Source organism: Gopherus evgoodei, chromosome 1 (genome assembly GCF_007399415.2).
Source record: "Gopherus evgoodei ecotype Sinaloan lineage chromosome 1, rGopEvg1_v1.p, whole genome shotgun sequence".
Classification (NCBI taxonomy): domain Eukaryota; kingdom Metazoa; phylum Chordata; order Testudines; family Testudinidae; genus Gopherus; species Gopherus evgoodei.
In genome coordinates this window covers 279,227,588-279,244,310 of record NC_044322.1, presented here as the reverse complement: position 1 = coordinate 279,244,310, position 16,723 = coordinate 279,227,588, and the positions used below count along the sequence as shown (strand labels likewise).

The following is a 16,723-nucleotide window of genomic DNA, read 5'->3' as shown; positions in this document are numbered from 1 at the left end:
GCTCCATGGTTAACTACTGAGGATTGGGAATGTTTGGCCGGAGTCCAATACTAGGAAGTAGAAAGCCCTTAACTGGAGCGACCTACCTGGCCACCAGGAAACAATTCACATGCTGGGCCTTCGCCCAACTTGTTAGGCCTAAGCAGACCTCGCTGCAGCTGATGCTGGACTACCTTATGCATCTCAGGCTCCAAGGTTTGTCCCTTTTATCAGTTAAGGTCAACTTGCCTGCTGTATCTATCTTTCACCTTCTGTTCCAGGGCAGATCAGTCTTGGCTCATAGCATGATGGTCCAGTTCTTAAAAGGTCTGGATTGTCTCTACCCTCGAGTCCGGGACCCAGTCCCTCTGTGGGACCTGAATCTGATGCTCACACAGCTTATGAAAGCTCCCTTCGAGCCCTTGGCATCCTGTTCCCTTCTTCTGCCTGTAGGGCCTCCAAGATTAGGGTGCTTACATCGAGGCTGCCCTATACAGTGTTCTTCAAGGACAGAGTCTAGTTGCAGCTACATCTGGCTTTCCTGTCCAAGGTAGTTTCACAATTTCACACAAGCCAGGATGTATTCTTGCCTGTCTTCTGCCCAAAGTCTCAAGTCTGAAGAAGAACGTAAGTTGTCCTCCCTGGATGTCAGGAGAGTGCTAGCATTCTACATCAAGAGGACCAAGCCATTACACAAGTCAATGCAATTGTTCCTCACGGGTGGCAGGTCGCATGAAAGGTCATCCAGTGTCCACCCAGAGAATTTCTTCTTGGGTCACAGCTTTTATCCGATTCTGCTATGATCAGACAAAGGTGCTTCCACTGGCAAATTGTAACCGCCCAGTCAACCAGAGTACAAGCCTCGTCGGCAGACTTCCTGGCCCATGTGCCAATCTCTGATATCTGCAGGGCCGCCACCTGGTTTTCTGTACATACGTTCACATCTCACTATGCACTTATCCAGCAAGCCCAAGATGATGCTGTCTTTGGTAGGTCGGTATTACAAGCCGCACGTCTGTGAACTCTGAGCCCACCTCAGGGATACTGCTTGTGAGTCACCTAGAATGGAATCGACATGAGCAAGAACTCAAGGAAGAAAAAATGATTATCTACCTTTTGTAACTATTGTTCTTAGAGATGTGTTGCTCATGTCCATTCCATTACCCACCCTCCTACCCCTCTGTCAGAGTTGCCAGCAAGAAGGAACTGAGGGGGCATAGGTCCATCAGCACCTGATATACTGATGCATAAGCGCAGCACTCAAGGTGGCACCATAGCCAGCCCTATGGTTACTACTAAGGCAAAAGTCTCCGACAGCTGTGTACATGAGTGCGGCGCACATCTAGAATGGAATGGACATGAGTAACACATCTCGAAGAACAGTTACAAAAGGTATGTAACCTCTTTATCCCAACTTTTTTATGTATAAAATGATGGGGTCTAAATTAGCTCAAGAAAGAGATCTTGGAGTCATTGTGGATAGTTCTCTGAAAACATCTGTTCAATGTGCAGTGACAGGTAGGAAGCTAACAGAACCATTAGGAAAGGGATAGCTAAAAAAAGAAAATATCATAATGCCACTATATAAACCTGAGTATGCCCACACTTTGAATACTGCGTGCAATTCAAGTCACCCCATCTTAGAATTGGAAAAGGTGCTGAGAAGGGCAACAAAAATGATTAGAGGTATGGAACAGCTTCAAGCCTGAGGAGAGATTAAATAGAGACAACTAATGGGAAATTATGATAGAGGTCTATAAAAAAACATGAATGGTAAGAGAAATTGAATAGGAAAGTGTCATTTACCCCTTCACTTAACACAAGAAATGGGGTCATCTGATGAAATTAACAGGCAGCGGGTTTAAAACAAGCAGAAGGAAGTACTACTTAACGTAACATACAGTCAACCTGTGGAACTCATTGCCATGGTATGTTGTGAAGACCAAAAGTATAACTGGGTTAAAAAAAGAATTAGATAAGTTCATGGAGGCTAGGTTCATCAATGGCAATTAGCCAAGATGCTCAGGGATGCAACCCTATGCTTTGTGTCCCCCTAAACTTCTGATTGTCAGCAGCTGGGAGTAGATGATGGGATGAATCACTTGAAATTGCCCTGCAGCATTGGGCACTGACCTCTGTCAGAGACAGAATATTGAGCTAGATAGACCATTGTTCTGACCCAGTATGGTCATTCTTAGGGACTACACACACTCTTAAGGAGAACTGCTGACTTTAGTTCTCAGAAGGTATACAGTCCATGCCCAGTATTTTGCATAGCTGTGTGTATTGCTTTAGGGTTTTCTTTTTTTAACTAAAACATTAAGCAACTAACTACAAACAATTTACAAGACAAGATTTTTTTAAAAAATAACTAAGTATTCAGGTGTGTCTCTCATTTTCAAAAGTACTGAACACCCAGCAACCCTCATTGACGTCAAATCAGGTACATTCCTGATGTGAATCTCAGTTTAGGCTTCTGTTTTTGAAGATTATTGGCCTACTTTGTATTTTGCCCCTTGTATGTCCAAATGTTAACTAGCAATCAGATCCTAATTGTCTGCAAGTTTGATTTTAGACATTAAAATTATTTTGTGCAGCACTTGAAATACAATTTTTATAAAAATATTTGAATTTCATCAGATTATGCAGTTCCTTCAAAATCAAAACACTTTGTGAAATCAAGCCTATTTTGCTCCAATTTTGTTTTGGAAGAAAATCCAAAAAACAAGTTCTAACATGTCAAAATGTTTTGATTTTTTCATTTTAAAATGAAATTTTTAAATTTTTAAAAATTGTGTATAATATATTTTTATATTATATTGTCTAAACTAAATGTTCTTAATGATTCAAAATGATTACTTTTCAGAATTTTCCTTTCAGAGAATGTTAAAATTTTCCAGTTTTATTCCTGTTCAGAAGAAAGCCACATTTCAAAATTTCTAAATATTTTGAGAACTGGAACTTATTTTTAAGTATTATTTTACAAATAAATAGATCATTTAAGGTTCCCTTCAAGTTTCAAAGAAAATGTATAGACATCTTTAGTAAAAGACCACCTCCTTTGAGATTACTTCTCGTCAGCCCTGTGAGTGGGCTGCTTAGTGCATGTTCCATTGTGTTATACTACAGTGTATGTTTCAGTGTATTTTTTGATCTTATAAAATATCTTTGTATTGATTCATGAAGTTCCTTTTCCTTAATAACTTCATGAGCTTTCTGTCTAACAGGTCAGGAGCTTAAAATGTGTAATACTAATTTAAAAAAAAACTGCACAATTTTTCAAATAATACCTAACAAATATGTGCCTCTCAGATTTAATTAATCTGGGATTTATGTACTTTGAATATTTTTGATCCCTATGTTAACATGTGTTTCTGGTTGGAGTGGACAGTTAAAATTGTGTACATTTTCTATGAAGTACAATTTATCTTTAATTTTTTCTTAAACATTTCATTTTTAGATATGGAGCTTTGAAAGTTCATCTGTTCTTCATGAGCTTCATGGTCACAAAGGCTGCGTGCGGTGCTGCACTTTCTCCTTCGATAACAAATTCTTGGCCACTGGAGATGACAATGGAGAAATAAGGGTACATTTGGAGACATTTTAGTAATAATACATTGAGTCAAAACTGCTCTAGGGGTGCTTAGCCCAATGTACTTGCCAGATATTATTTGGGTAATTATATTCTGCCTATTTAATTTCCCTATGCCATTTAGGGAATGTTGCCCGTCAGGAATAAATAGTGACTCCTTTGCCATCAAGGCGGCAGCATTTTTTTGTAGTTGGGGCACAACTGAGCTGAAAGTTTTCCAGAAACTATAGGCTGTTAAATTGCTTTAGAAAAATTATCTAAAAGATTAGACTGAATAGAGGGTAAAGATTACAAAAATACCAGAAAAGAGCATTCTGAATAGATTTGCATGTGTACCTGGTTTTGCACTTTTTTTATTATTATTATTATTGATGTTTTTTGTGTGGTGGGACTCTGATCATCCATTTTGAGGACTCATGGTTTACAAATATACATACAGATTGATAGGAAAGGATTCTCTTTTTAGGGGTTCCTTGTGAGTATTTTGTTTAAAGTTTGTTTTGCACAAAAATTGGTAGAAAATATAATGTAAGGTGGTTTTATGCCCATTCCTCACTCCCTGGAAGCAGAAAATATATTTGTCACGTTGACTTTGTGGGGGGGTTTTATGGTGGTCTAGTGATGATGATTATGGTGCTCTATAGATGCCTGGCATTCTTTAGTAATTAGTCTCCCACGAGTCAGTTGTGAAATAAACCCTCCATATTCCATAAAGGTACAAGATTAAGAGTTATTATCTGATTTGCCCTCTCACTTTGCAACCAAATATGATGTTTGAAGTACAAGTTGGATTTCTCTAGTACTAAAATGAGAAAAAATAAATCCTGTAATCCTTACAGCCAATACTCCTTTTTATTTAATGCCATTAATAGATTGTATAATTAATTATCTCTCTCTTAGATTTGGGATGTCTCAAGAGGTGAATTACTTCATCTCTGCTCCCCCGTTACTGTAGATGAAGGAGAATCAACACATGGTGGCTGGGTAACAGACCTCTGTTTTTCTCCTGAGAGTAATATGCTTGTGTCATGTGGAGGATATCTTAAGGTAAGCCCCACAAAATAGTGTTTTAATTTAAAGTACAGGATTGGAAGGTGACACCCTCGGTTTCCTGGTCATATTTGGTATTTTAGTTTTAAAAACTGTTTCCCTCCCACAGCCCCCGTTTCTGATTGCTTACAACTTTCTCAGATTTCGTTTGGAGATGACATTTTTTTCATGCTTGGTTTCTGTCCAAAGGTTTAAAAAAAAATTGAGTAAAATCAATTATCTTCTGAGTTATTTGAATATAGCATTGGTGACAAGCTTTTCTTAAATGTTGAATCTTAAATGTTGAACCAGTTATCATGTATAAACCACTGTATTTGCAAGGCCAGAGAAAATGGAATTGAATAGTCAGTTATGCTGATCAATGGATTCTTGAGCATTTCTAAATCTCTCTGATGTTGTATCTAGCATGGTAAAACAAATGTCTTGGTAACAGAACTATTTAATAGGCTAATCCATAGAGTTTCTTTTTTCCTTAGAAGAAGAAAATAAAAACAACCCAAGAAGAAGTGACAAACCTTCAATGACCAGAACTATGATTAAGAGTAGAAACTGATGTTAGCAAAATACCCCTGCTAACAAATTTTCTTATATTAAGGGCATGATCATTGCTGAATACCCTCAGATCTCCTCAATCTTGGGTGTTCAGTACCTCCAAAACATAAACTTCAGAAAGAGTTGTGTGCTCTGAACCTTGCAAGAGAGGACCCTTATTTTGTAAGATTTGAACATCAAATACTCGGTTGTTCACTTTTTTTTCATAAATACATAAGAGTTTAAAAGGAGTTGGTGATGGTATGTGGTCCTGGTCTCTAACTAGGTCTCCTACAGGCTATAATAATAATGTGGCACTGTACTTTGGAAAACGTACTGTAAAGATCCTCTGAAAGGATATAAGTTAAATCAGGAAATTGAAATTTATCATCGGTGGAGAAACTTCTAGTGGCTACGTTTGTTTAATTCATTAGAGATTTACAGTAACTATTGTGGTTAGATTCATTGAGCTGTATCCTTCTATCTGTTTTTTACACACAACTATAAAAGACTTCAGTGTGAGTTTCATGTGTGGAAAATGACAGGATATCATAGAACTGTAAGCCTAGAAGGGACCTTGAGAAGTCAAGTCCAGCCCCCTGCACTGTGGCAGGGTCAAGTGAACCTAAACTATTCCTGACAGATGTTTTGTCCAGCTTGTTTTTAAAAGCTTCCAATGATGGGGACTCCACAACCTCCCTTGAAAACCTACTCCAGAGCTTAAGTACCCTTATAGTTAGAAAGTTTTTCCTAATATCTAATCTAAAATCTACTTAGCTGCAGATTAAGCCCATTACTACTTTGTCCTGCCTTCAGTGGACATGGAGAACAGCTGATCACCATCCTCTTTATAACAGCCCTTAATATATTGGAAGACTCTTATCAGTCTTCTTTTCTCAAGACTAAACATGCCCAGTTTATTTTAACCTTTCCTAATAGGTCAGGTTTTCAAGACCTTTTATCATTTTTGTTGTGGACAAATTGGAAAGAGTGTGGAAGAGAGCATCTTTCATAAATTGTGGTGCCCAGATCGGATCCAGTTCTCTAGCTAGGGCCTTATGAGTGTCAAGTAGAGCTGGACAATTACCTCCTGTGTCTTACATACAACATGCCTGTTAATACACCCCAGAATCATATGTGCTTTTTTTGCAGCTGCATCTTTGATGACTCAGATTCAATTTGTAGTTCACAATAACCTCCCAGATCCTTTTCTGCAGTACTACCACCTAAACAGTTATTCCCCATTTTGTAGTTGTGCATTTGATTGTTCCTTCATAAGTGAATTACTTTGCACTTGTCTTTATTGAATTTTATCATCTTGAATTCAGGCCAATTCTCCAATTTGTGAAGGTCATTTTGAATTTTAAACCTGTCCTCCAAAGTGCTTGCAACCCCTCCCAGCTTGGTATCATCTGCACATTTTATAAGCATGCTCTCCTACTCCATTATCCAGGTCATTTAATGAAAATTATATTGGGCCGTTTGTCTTTGCTAAGAATTCCAGAATCAGCTACATATTAGGGTTGGCAGCAGATGTTGGAGGGCAAGGGCAGGGGAGGGAGTGGAAAAATATTATTTTAAAGGAAACATAGAACTGCACCTTAGGAATTGCCATGTTGGACCAGACCCTTGATCCATGTAATCCAGTGTTCTGTCTCTGACACTGGCTATGCAAGAAACTTGTTTGTGGATAATTATGGAGTAAACTTCCCATGGGAAAGTTCTTTTTGATTCCTAGTATTTAGTGGTTAATTTATGCCCTGGAAAACTTTGAATTTTGATATTTTTAACGAATTTTCTATTCTGCTAATGTAATGGATAATGAACTCATCTTTTAAATGTTTAATCCTTTTGTGACTCCAGCTAAGCTTGTGGCCTTAATGATCTCTTTTCACAGTAATTATGTTATATAAAAATATATCTCCTCAGTTTTGAATGTTATTTCTGTTTCATTTGCTCCTGTGCAAAGAGAGGGGTAACAGAGTTATCTGACTTAATCTTCTTTCTTCCATTTATTATTTTATATATGTCTTTATCATGTGTCTCCTCTAAATTAAACAGCCCCAATCTCTTCAATATGTTCTCATTTGAACATCTTTCAGACTTCTAACAGTTTTTGTCCCTCTCTGAACCCCTTGTTTTATTTAAGATTGTTGACTCTTTCCTCAAATGCAGAATGAAGGAAGAAAACTTGACAGGCAACTAGGCCTACCATGCTAAACTTATTTTTAAACTTCTTATATTCTAATTCTATTCCTACTAATTTAAAATGTTTCTCTTTTTGTAGTGGTGGAATGTAACTACTGGCGAATCCTTACAAACGTTCTACACAAATGGAACAAACCTCAAGTCAATATATGTGTCCCCTAGTTTCAAAGTATATGTGACCGTTGATAATCTTGGTATTCTTTATGTGCTACGGATGCTGGAATAAATCCATTGAGCAGGGTGGATAGTAAAACTCATGCAACTGATACAGAGTTTTGAGATGGAAACAAAATTCCACTAATCTATTTGACATTCATTAAACTGTGAAGTGTTTTTCATATTGCATTTATGAAATGTTTGTATGTATAATATTTATGTAAATTTTTGCAAATGAGCATGCATTTAATCTTGTTTTTGATCAGCAGTATTATTAATGATTTGTCCTTAAATTTTGATTTGCATACTAAGTATGCACCTTATTACACTGTTGGTAAAATTATATTAAGTTTTATTCAGATAGGGTGAGATAATTGTTAGCAGAAGACATAATAGGAGTATAATACATGGAAATCATAGTTTGTAGAAGTCTGGTGGCAAATGTTTTGAGGTCATGAATGTGACTGTAAAATACCAAAAATTATGATCTTTTACTATGCATGTGTGACATTGTTTTAATGAATACAGAATGGAAAGAATTAATGACTTCATTAGAATTTCATTGTTCAGTACAAACTTGGTGGTATTTGAGAAATATAAAAATATTTTAGAGAAGAATCAAGTAGCTCTCCCGCTGGTACAGCAGCACTGCTTTGTACTACTGTATCGAACTATCATGCTTTCCAGACTTATGGAGATGAGATGCATTATATAGAAGGGTAGTGAGTTTGGCTTGCATAGGGAGAAGATAATTTGCTGCAGCTCCTTTTAGGCACATACTCTAAGGGCGTTGTAATTGCATTGGTGGAGATTATGTACTCGTTTTCTAGTCGGAGGAAAGATATGATAGCCAGCTAAACTGAGAATGGAACTGGGTCAAAAGGCTTTTGTTCAGAAATACTGGTGTCTCTGGTGTGACTAAAAATACAGAATTTTTCCTTTTGTTTAAAGTTTAGTTTTCGCTCCAGTTTGTGCCATGAAGATGATAATGGGTGCTATCCTGGTCAGCTTTGTTTACAGGGGATCCTCTGCAGAGGAATCTTTTTTGCCCCCAAAGTATGTGATTTTTTTAACATATTTTTTGATCCTGTAAAAGGTATACTGTGTCTGAGATATTCTACACTAGCTGCCTTTTTTCTTAACTTAGATTTTGTGGCTAATTAAATAACAAACTATTTCTAATCAAACTTAAAGTAAGCCTTGTTCTAGTAGGTTGATTCTGACTGTTAGTTAACTTGCTCAGGCCGTAATAACTGTGATTTCCGTATCTTGCAATTAATTGCAAAAACCTTTTTAATGTCAGTATTTGGATGTTTAACATGTTAGTGTCTTTATCAATTCTCAATTTCAGTAATTGTTCATCTTGTATTTCAGAATAAATTTTAAAATATTGATGTTTTTTCTATGACAACCAAACTTTTTCATTTCTTCTATAATCTTCTGCAATTAGACTATATTAAAGCAATATTGAATACGGGTAATGTAGTGAAGTTATACAGTCAGACATAAAAAAATGTAATTAAAAATAAATGTAAGAAGTGTGTGTGGTTTTTTTGTATATTGAATATGTAGATGGAAAGCATTGAAAAACAATCCAGGCTGCTTCAGCCTAATTTGTGAGTAAATCTTGGAGCGCTTCAGTTTATGCTTCATGGGGGAAGGGGGTTCAAGGATGAAAAAAATGCAAAGTTTGCAGAAATTTTTTCTTTCACGAGCAGCATGCACAAAAGAGAATCAGAGACAAATAAATAATCTCTCCATGTGTGTTACCAATCTAAATACATAAAATATAATGAAATTTCAAACTGCATATGATAATGATTTGCAAGTTATTTAATCAAGTCAGCATTAAATAACAAAGGTTGAAGGAATATAAAAGGTAAGAGGTGGGATTCTGACCTCCTGTATTCCACTGCGCCCCTTGCTGGCCCCTCACAAGCCATGCTACAGCAAGTGGAAGCTGGAGCACGGAGCAGCAAAGGAGATTGGTGGCTGCTCCAGGCTACAGAGCAGTCCATAGACAGCGGCTATAAATTACAGCAGCCCTTTGCAGCTCTAATTTACACTTGGGACCATACTAGCAGCCCAGAATCCCAAAGATAGGTTTAATTCTCCTTCCATGCTGTTCCTCATAAAGGCATAGCACAGAAAGTCAGCCAGCATTTCAAGTATATTTGAAAGCAGCCAGCCGATTAGGTAATGAGCTACAGGAAGAGTGTGTCACATGAGCTACGACAGAAAGGCACTCACACTAAAAGCAGTGAGATCATGGGGTGGGGGGACAGGAAAAAGCCTGGTGCTATATTAGTGGAGGAAGCAAGGAATAAAGTAGAGCTATACAAAGTATGTGAGAGATGGGAGTGAATCCCTGGAGGATTTTAATTTTAAACTGGGTCCTAAAATGAATAGGGAGCCAGTGTAGGCATTTGAGGGAGGAGATGATGTGGATACACTGTTTTGTGCATGAAGGCAAGGCTGTAGCATTCTGTACATGTTGCAACCTGGACAGCTAAGTCTTGGAAAAGTATGCGTAGGAAGTTGTAAGGCAAGAATAGAAGGTGATATGATTGAGTTATCTGTAAAGATGGAGTCAAAGCAGTAGTTCATATGGGCAAACATAAGGCATTGGTGTAGGAATGAAGGGAAATATGTCTTCTGTAGTTAAAGATCTATAGCAGTTGTGAGAAGGCCTTAAAGAAAAAAATGTAACTGGCAAGATAAGCTGTAAAGATGCTGAGTTAAAAATGTAACTGATAAAAGAAGCCTCTAATTGTCCAAACCTGTTCTAACAGACAACAGTTTTGTGATATGTTAAACTTTTATTGACCCCTGACATACCAATGCTATATTGAGGTAAGAAGCCCAGTCATATTTTTGTCTGTTCCTGGCCTAAGAGAAAGTCCAATCCCAAATGGCCCAAAAGTTGTTTTTGCAGAAGTCAGCAATTGGCAGTGGCATTGCTGTTCATTGAAAGGTATAAATGGTGAACTCTTGAAGGGGTCATTAATAGTACCTGCCCTAACCAAATTGGAGCCAGCCAACGTGGATGAGAGTACCCCTGAGGTCTAGTCCTTCTGTAAGTATCTTAATTAAATGTCTGAGTGTCTTTTACTGATTAGATGTAGTAATTATTTAGGCTTTTAGGCATAGTTAGAGCAATTTATGTAAATGCCATTTGGCCTTTGGATTTAATAAAGGAATTTATAGTTGAATTTGTGTCATGGTAGCACCCTCTGACAGTAATTCCAATAGCTGGCAATCAGTAGCCTTGCAAATATAGCTGATGAGAAGAGTCAATAACGTTGCTCAAGTTTCTGAACAGAAGAGACAAATAGAAGATGTTATGTTCTCTCATTCTCCCTTCACAGCTCACATCTACATGCTGCTTCACATTAAAATCATATTACTAAAAATAAAATGAAATAGGGGCCTAATATACCAGCAATTTCTTTCAATGAAAAGCAGTAACACAGTTAAGACATAGTTTTATAGCAACATATAGGGGGAGGAAATACAGCTTGGTCAGCAAATTCAGTAGTTTTCCTTGATGCTTAGCTATATTCCAATTAACACAAAAGGAACAAAATTTAGCCAGAAGCAACATATCTTGACAGCGTTAGTACTCCCATTATCTCTTGTAGTATCAGATCAAATAGAAACATTTCTTCTTCTTCGAGTGATTGCTCATATCCATTCCAGTTAGGTGTACGCGCCGCGCGTGCACATTAGTCGGAAAACTTTTACCCTAGCAACTCAGTGGGCCGGCAGGTCGCCCCCTAGAGTGGCGCCACCATGGCGCTCCATATATACTCCTGCCGGCCCACCCGCTCCTCAGTTCCTTCTTACCGCCCGTGTCGGTCGTTGGAACAGTGGAGCGCGGCTTAGCTGACCTCCACTTCCCTAGCTACTCGTTTTCTCGTATATAATTATGCAGTTATAACACTTTTATATATATATATTTGTATGGTTATACGTGTTTTCCTTGCTAACATGGTTAGTTTAGTTAGCGGGGTTCAGGAAGTAGCCCCTTCCATGAGCCCAGTGCCGGAGCCATGCATGGCTCACCGGATTTTCAAAAGGGGCCCGGCTTACCAGAAGCCGCGGCCGAAGAGAGATCTACATGACTCCTGTTTGAAGAATCACACTTGACAGATAAGTGCCCCATTTGCAAGGCTTTTAAGCCGAGAACAAAAAGGTGCGGGGCTTTCACTTGCCCCTCCACCTTGGGCGCGGAGCGATGTTCAAGCGGCGGGCAGAAGCGCCTCCTCGGCACCGGACCCCGCCGGTACCACCAAGGCCTTCCGGCACCGACCGTCGCCGGCACCGATGTCGACTCGGCACCGTTCCCTTCTTCCGAGGTCGAGAGAGTCTACGATTCCTGCTGGTGCCTGGCGGCTCCCCGGCACGCGCCGTGGTTGAGCCCCCTGCTCCCGCTACTTCCGTGCCACCTGCATCGCAGCCAGAGAGCTCGCCTCAGTTGCGTTATCCGGCCTGCAGAGGCACCGATGACTTCGGCTCCGTCGATTCCAGTCCCCCAGGACCAGGGAATCCGGTGCCTGGCAGCTCCCCGGCTCGCGCCGTGGTAGAGCTTACTGCTCCTGCTGCTTCTGTGCCAGCTGCACCACAGCTAGACAGCTCGTCTAAGATGGCTCGCCCGGCGCCGACGACGTCGGCACCGTCGATCCCGGTCCCACGAGGGCCGTAGAATCCGGTGCCTGACGGCTCCCCGGCACGCGCCGTGGTTGAGCGTATTGCTCCTGCTGCTTCCGTGCCAGCGGCACCGCAGCCAGAGAGCTCGTCTAGTCGGATCGCCCGGCGCTGACACCTACTACGGCACCGATGACGTCGTCACCGTCGATCCCGGTCCCATAAGGGCCGTAGAATCCGGTGCCTGACGGCTCCCCGGCACGCGCCGTGGTTGAGCGTATTGCTCCTGCTGCTTCCGTGCCAGCGGCACCGCAGCCAGAGAGCTCGTCTAGTCGGATCGCCCGGCGCCGACGCCTGCTACGGCACCGATGACGTCGTCACCGTCGATCCCGGTCCCACAAGGGCCGTGGAATCCGGTGCCTGACGGCTCCCCGGCACGCGCCGTGGTTGAGCGTATTGCTCCTGCTGCTTCCGTGCCAGCGGCACCGCAGCCAGAGGGCTCGTCTACGTCGGATCGCCCGGCACCGACACCTACTGCGGCACCGATGGCGTCGGCACCGTCGATCCCGGTCCCACACGGGCCGTAGAATCCGGTGCCTGACGGCTCCCCGGCACGCGCCGTGGTTGAGCGTTTTGCTCCGGCTGCTTCCGTGCCAACGGCACTGCAGCCTGAGGGCTCGTCTACGTCGGATCGCCCGGCACCGACACCTGCTGCGGCACCGATGGCGTCGGCACCGTCGATCCCGGTCCCACACGGGCCGTAGAATCCGGTGCCTGACGGCTCCCCGGCACGCGCCGTGGTTGAGCGTATTGCTCCGGCTGCTTCCGTGCCAACGGCACCGCAGCCAGAGAGCTCGTCTACGTCGGATCGCCCGGCACCGACACCTGCTGCGGCACCGATGACGTCGGCACCGTCGATCCCGGTCCCGCAAGGGCCATAGTATCCGGTGCCGGACGGCTCCCCGGCACGCGCCGTGGTCGAGCTACTTCTCCGGCTGCTTCCGTGCCCACGGCACCGCGGCCAGAGGGCTAGTCTAAGTCGGATCGCCCGGCACCGACACCTGCTTCGGCACCGTCGATCCCGGTCCCGCAAGGGCCGTAGAATCCGGTGCCCGACGGCTCCCCGGCACGCGCCGTGGTTGAGCGTATTACTCCCGCTGCTTCAGTGCTGACGGCACCCCAGCCAGACGGCTTATCTAACTCGGTTCTCCCGGCACCGGCACCTACCGAAGCTCTGATGACCTCGGTACCATGGATCCCGGCCCCACGAGGGCCGTCGAATCCGGTGCCTGACAGCTCCCCAGTACGCACTGTGGTTGAGCCTGCTGTTCCCTGCGCGCCGGAGATGTTACCAACGGCGAGGGCTCTCAGTGCCATGACGGAGTCAGTGCTGCCTGACCCGGGCACCGCCGGTACGGGTAATACAGTCTCTTCAAGGGACTGTCCCCTGTCAGTACAGCAGAGCGGCACCGTCTATGATCACGGTCCCGCAGACGCTCCAAGTCCTGTCGGCACGCCGGACACCACTGGCAGTCCCGGTACTGTTTTCCTCGGTACTGGTCACACTCACTGCACCGGTCGGTATCCCGTTCGCCGACCCGCTATCGGCACCGTTCCGACATCTGGCACCGGGGCAGGTACCTTGACTCCTGTAGCTCTTCTCCGAGCCTCGAGATCTCGGTCGACCTCCCGACACCGTTCTGGTTGCGGGTCTGGATCTCGTTCCAGGTACCGATACGCCTCCCGATGCCGGTCCCCGGTGCCGAGTTGGGCAAGGTCCGAGTGAGTCAGGGACTCGGCCCGTGCCCTCTTTTAGTACCTCCATGGCCGTCCGGACACGCATCCGTGTCACCCCATATGCGCGGATTTTATGCTCAGGACCACGATCCTGATATCATGGCCAGCGGGCGCCAGCCCCGAAGCGGAAAGAGCCTTGGCGAATGCAAGGTGTACTCTGCAGGGGCCCTGCACCTCTGGGTAGCAAAGCAACAAGCCTTGCTTAGCTGCGATAATTATAGCACCTGGGTGGAGGAGTTTCTCCCTCGAACCTCCCACCTAGAGTTCGCTGCCGTCTTGGAGGACGGGGGAAAGAATTTACCCTTTGTTGGTAAAGGCATCTTCGCGGCAGAGACAGCCCCAGACTGCGAAGCCTGCTGGACAATAGGGTCCTAATGCGTCTCAGCATGTATACGCCTGCGACCAAACGCAGGCCTTTATGGCCCCAGCCGCCATACTCTGTGCCTAGCCAGAGGCAGAACTCTGGAAAACGGCAAGGCCAAGGTGGTCGCAGACAAACGTCAGGCCCCCTAAAAAGCCAAAGTCGAGGTCCCTCGCAATTACCACTGGGGCCAAAGACGGACCTTCCAAGGTTCACCGGAGGGCGGTGTACCAGTCGCAGGACGGGATCCTGATCCCGCTTTCTCCTGGCATGGCCCCAGTTACTTTTAGGTCGCTGGGTCCTGCGCACGATGGAGCATAGGTACCACCTTAAAATTGCTCCAGCCCTGTCCCCCTTCAGCGGACGAAAGGGGCTAGGGGTTTTACTCCCATTATGCCCTAGTCCCCCACTCGACCACAGGTCAGACCTTCCTGGTCCTGCATGGACTCAACCGGTTTGGGATAAGGTTGAAGTTCTGCATGGTATCCCTGGGAACCATTATTCCATCCTTGCCTCCGGGGGGCTACTATGCCGCCCTGGATAGGAAGGACGCGTACTTTTGCAATGCCATCTTCCCTCCGCATGGGAGATGCCTCCGCTTTATAGCCAGCGGTGAATACTCCCGGTTTACGGCCATAGTCGCCGCCTACCGTAGCTATGTCGGATATGCGTTTTTCCGTATTGGGACGATTCGCTTATCCGAGGAGACTCTGACACACAAACCACTCAGCCAGTGGGCATCGTCACGGTCTTATTCACAGATCAAGGCCTGATGTTTACTAATAGAGCAATCCGCTCTGGTTCCCACGCAGAGGTTGGGCTTCCTAGGGGCTATCTTGGTCTCCTACCTAGCCGGAGCCTGCTTATCGCAACTGCGGTTTTAGGCGATGGCATCAATCATCTGAGGTCTGAAGGCTTTCCCAACGACCTCAGCTCGTTCTTGTCTCAGTCTCCTGGGTCCATGGTTGCCCGCAAGTTTGTAACCAAACGCGCCAAGCTCCGCCTCCGTCCTCTCCAAGTCCGGCCCACCTCGGCGTACCGCTTGGACAGGGAGCCAATGGTCATGGTAGTCACCGTTCCCTCGAACGCCTTAGGCTCCCTAGAGTGGTGGCTAACTCCCTCCTTGGTGTGGACAGGATGCGGTTTCATCCGCCCCAGCCCTCACTGCCCCTGACGGCGGACGCATCATCTCTCTGCTCGAGTGCTCATGGTCACCTCCGAGCTTAAGGCCTTCGGTCTTCTAGGGAGCTGGCATTCCTCATTAATGCCCCAAGAATGAGAGTAGTCCGCCTGGCATGCCAGGGGTTCCATCGGCAGCTGCGAGGCCGTTGTATCTCGGTGTTTACAGCCAACACAATGGCCAGGTGCTTCATAAGCATTCAGGGGGGACATAGTCCTCCCCCCCTTTTTTGTCAGGAGGCCATCCATTTCCGGGTCTTTTGCATGGCCCACTCGATGGAGCTGGCGACGTCCTTTCTCCCAGGCGTTCGGAACGTCTTATCTCTTTGACTCAGCAGGTCTTTCCTGTCTTACGAGTCATCACTCTGCCCCATGTGAGGCGTCCCGCTTTCCGGAAGTGGAAATGGTTCCTCGCACAGACCTGTTCGCTCACCGCGAGTGCAGGAAATGCCAGATGTTCTGCTCCTTCCAAGGTCTCTCCTCGGAATCGACCTTGGTCGCATTCCTGATGCCGTGGAACGGCCAACTGCATTATGCCTTCCCGCTGTTCCCACTGGTTCGTTACGTCCTGCTCAAATTCCGCAGGGGCGGAGCGTGCATCATCATCATGATCACTCCAGAGTGGTCCAGGCAGCACTGACATACCACGTTGCTCGGCCTGTCAGCCCAGACCTCATCACTCAGGGCAATGACAGGCTTCGTCACTTGGACCTGCAGCCTCTTCGCCTCACGTACCTGAGTCGGGGTGACAGGCAGCCTTCCGCCTGGTCAACGTACCGAGCCAGGTGGAAGCGTTTCCTTTACAGCTGCAGTACGCTCGATCTTGCTCCTGCTGAGGTCTCGATCCCCTCTATTTGGCCTGCCTCTGGCCTTCAGCGGCAGGATCTGGCGGTATCATCGCTGAGGATACTCTCAGCAGCCATCCCTACCTTCCAGCAGGCTAAGATGGACGTTCAGTGTCCCACTATGGGTTCGAGGTCCCTCAAGGGCTTGGAGCGCTTGCACCCTCGGGTGCGCCGCCCAGCCCCGCCCTGGGGCCTCAACCTAGTCTTGGCCAGACGGGTCTCTGAGATCAGAGCTCTTACGAAGGTTCCACAAAGACAAGGTGCAGTTATGACCGCACCCGGCTTTCCTCCCTAAGGTGTTTTGGCCTTTTATGTTACCCACAGCTCAACGCAATGGGCATAACCGTTGCACTCCTTGGACATCTGTGGAGTGCTCGC

General features: G+C 45.0%; 1 protein-coding gene across 5 annotated transcripts in view; it reads left to right on the top strand.

Moving 5' to 3' along the window:
- Positions 1-8,908, top strand: part of APAF1 (apoptotic peptidase activating factor 1) — an 80,737-nt gene extending 71,829 nt beyond the window's left edge. For all 5 annotated transcript variants that reach the window (XM_030548484.1, XM_030548481.1, XM_030548483.1 and 2 more), the window contains 3 exons: positions 3,440-3,565; positions 4,472-4,618; positions 7,440-8,908. In XM_030548484.1, coding sequence (XP_030404344.1) covers positions 3,440-3,565; positions 4,472-4,618; positions 7,440-7,586 — 420 coding nt within the window. In that variant the 3' untranslated portion in view covers positions 7,587-8,908. The remainder of the gene's footprint in view (positions 1-3,439; positions 3,566-4,471; positions 4,619-7,439) is intronic.
- The last annotated feature ends 7,815 nt before the right edge of the window (positions 8,909-16,723 follow it).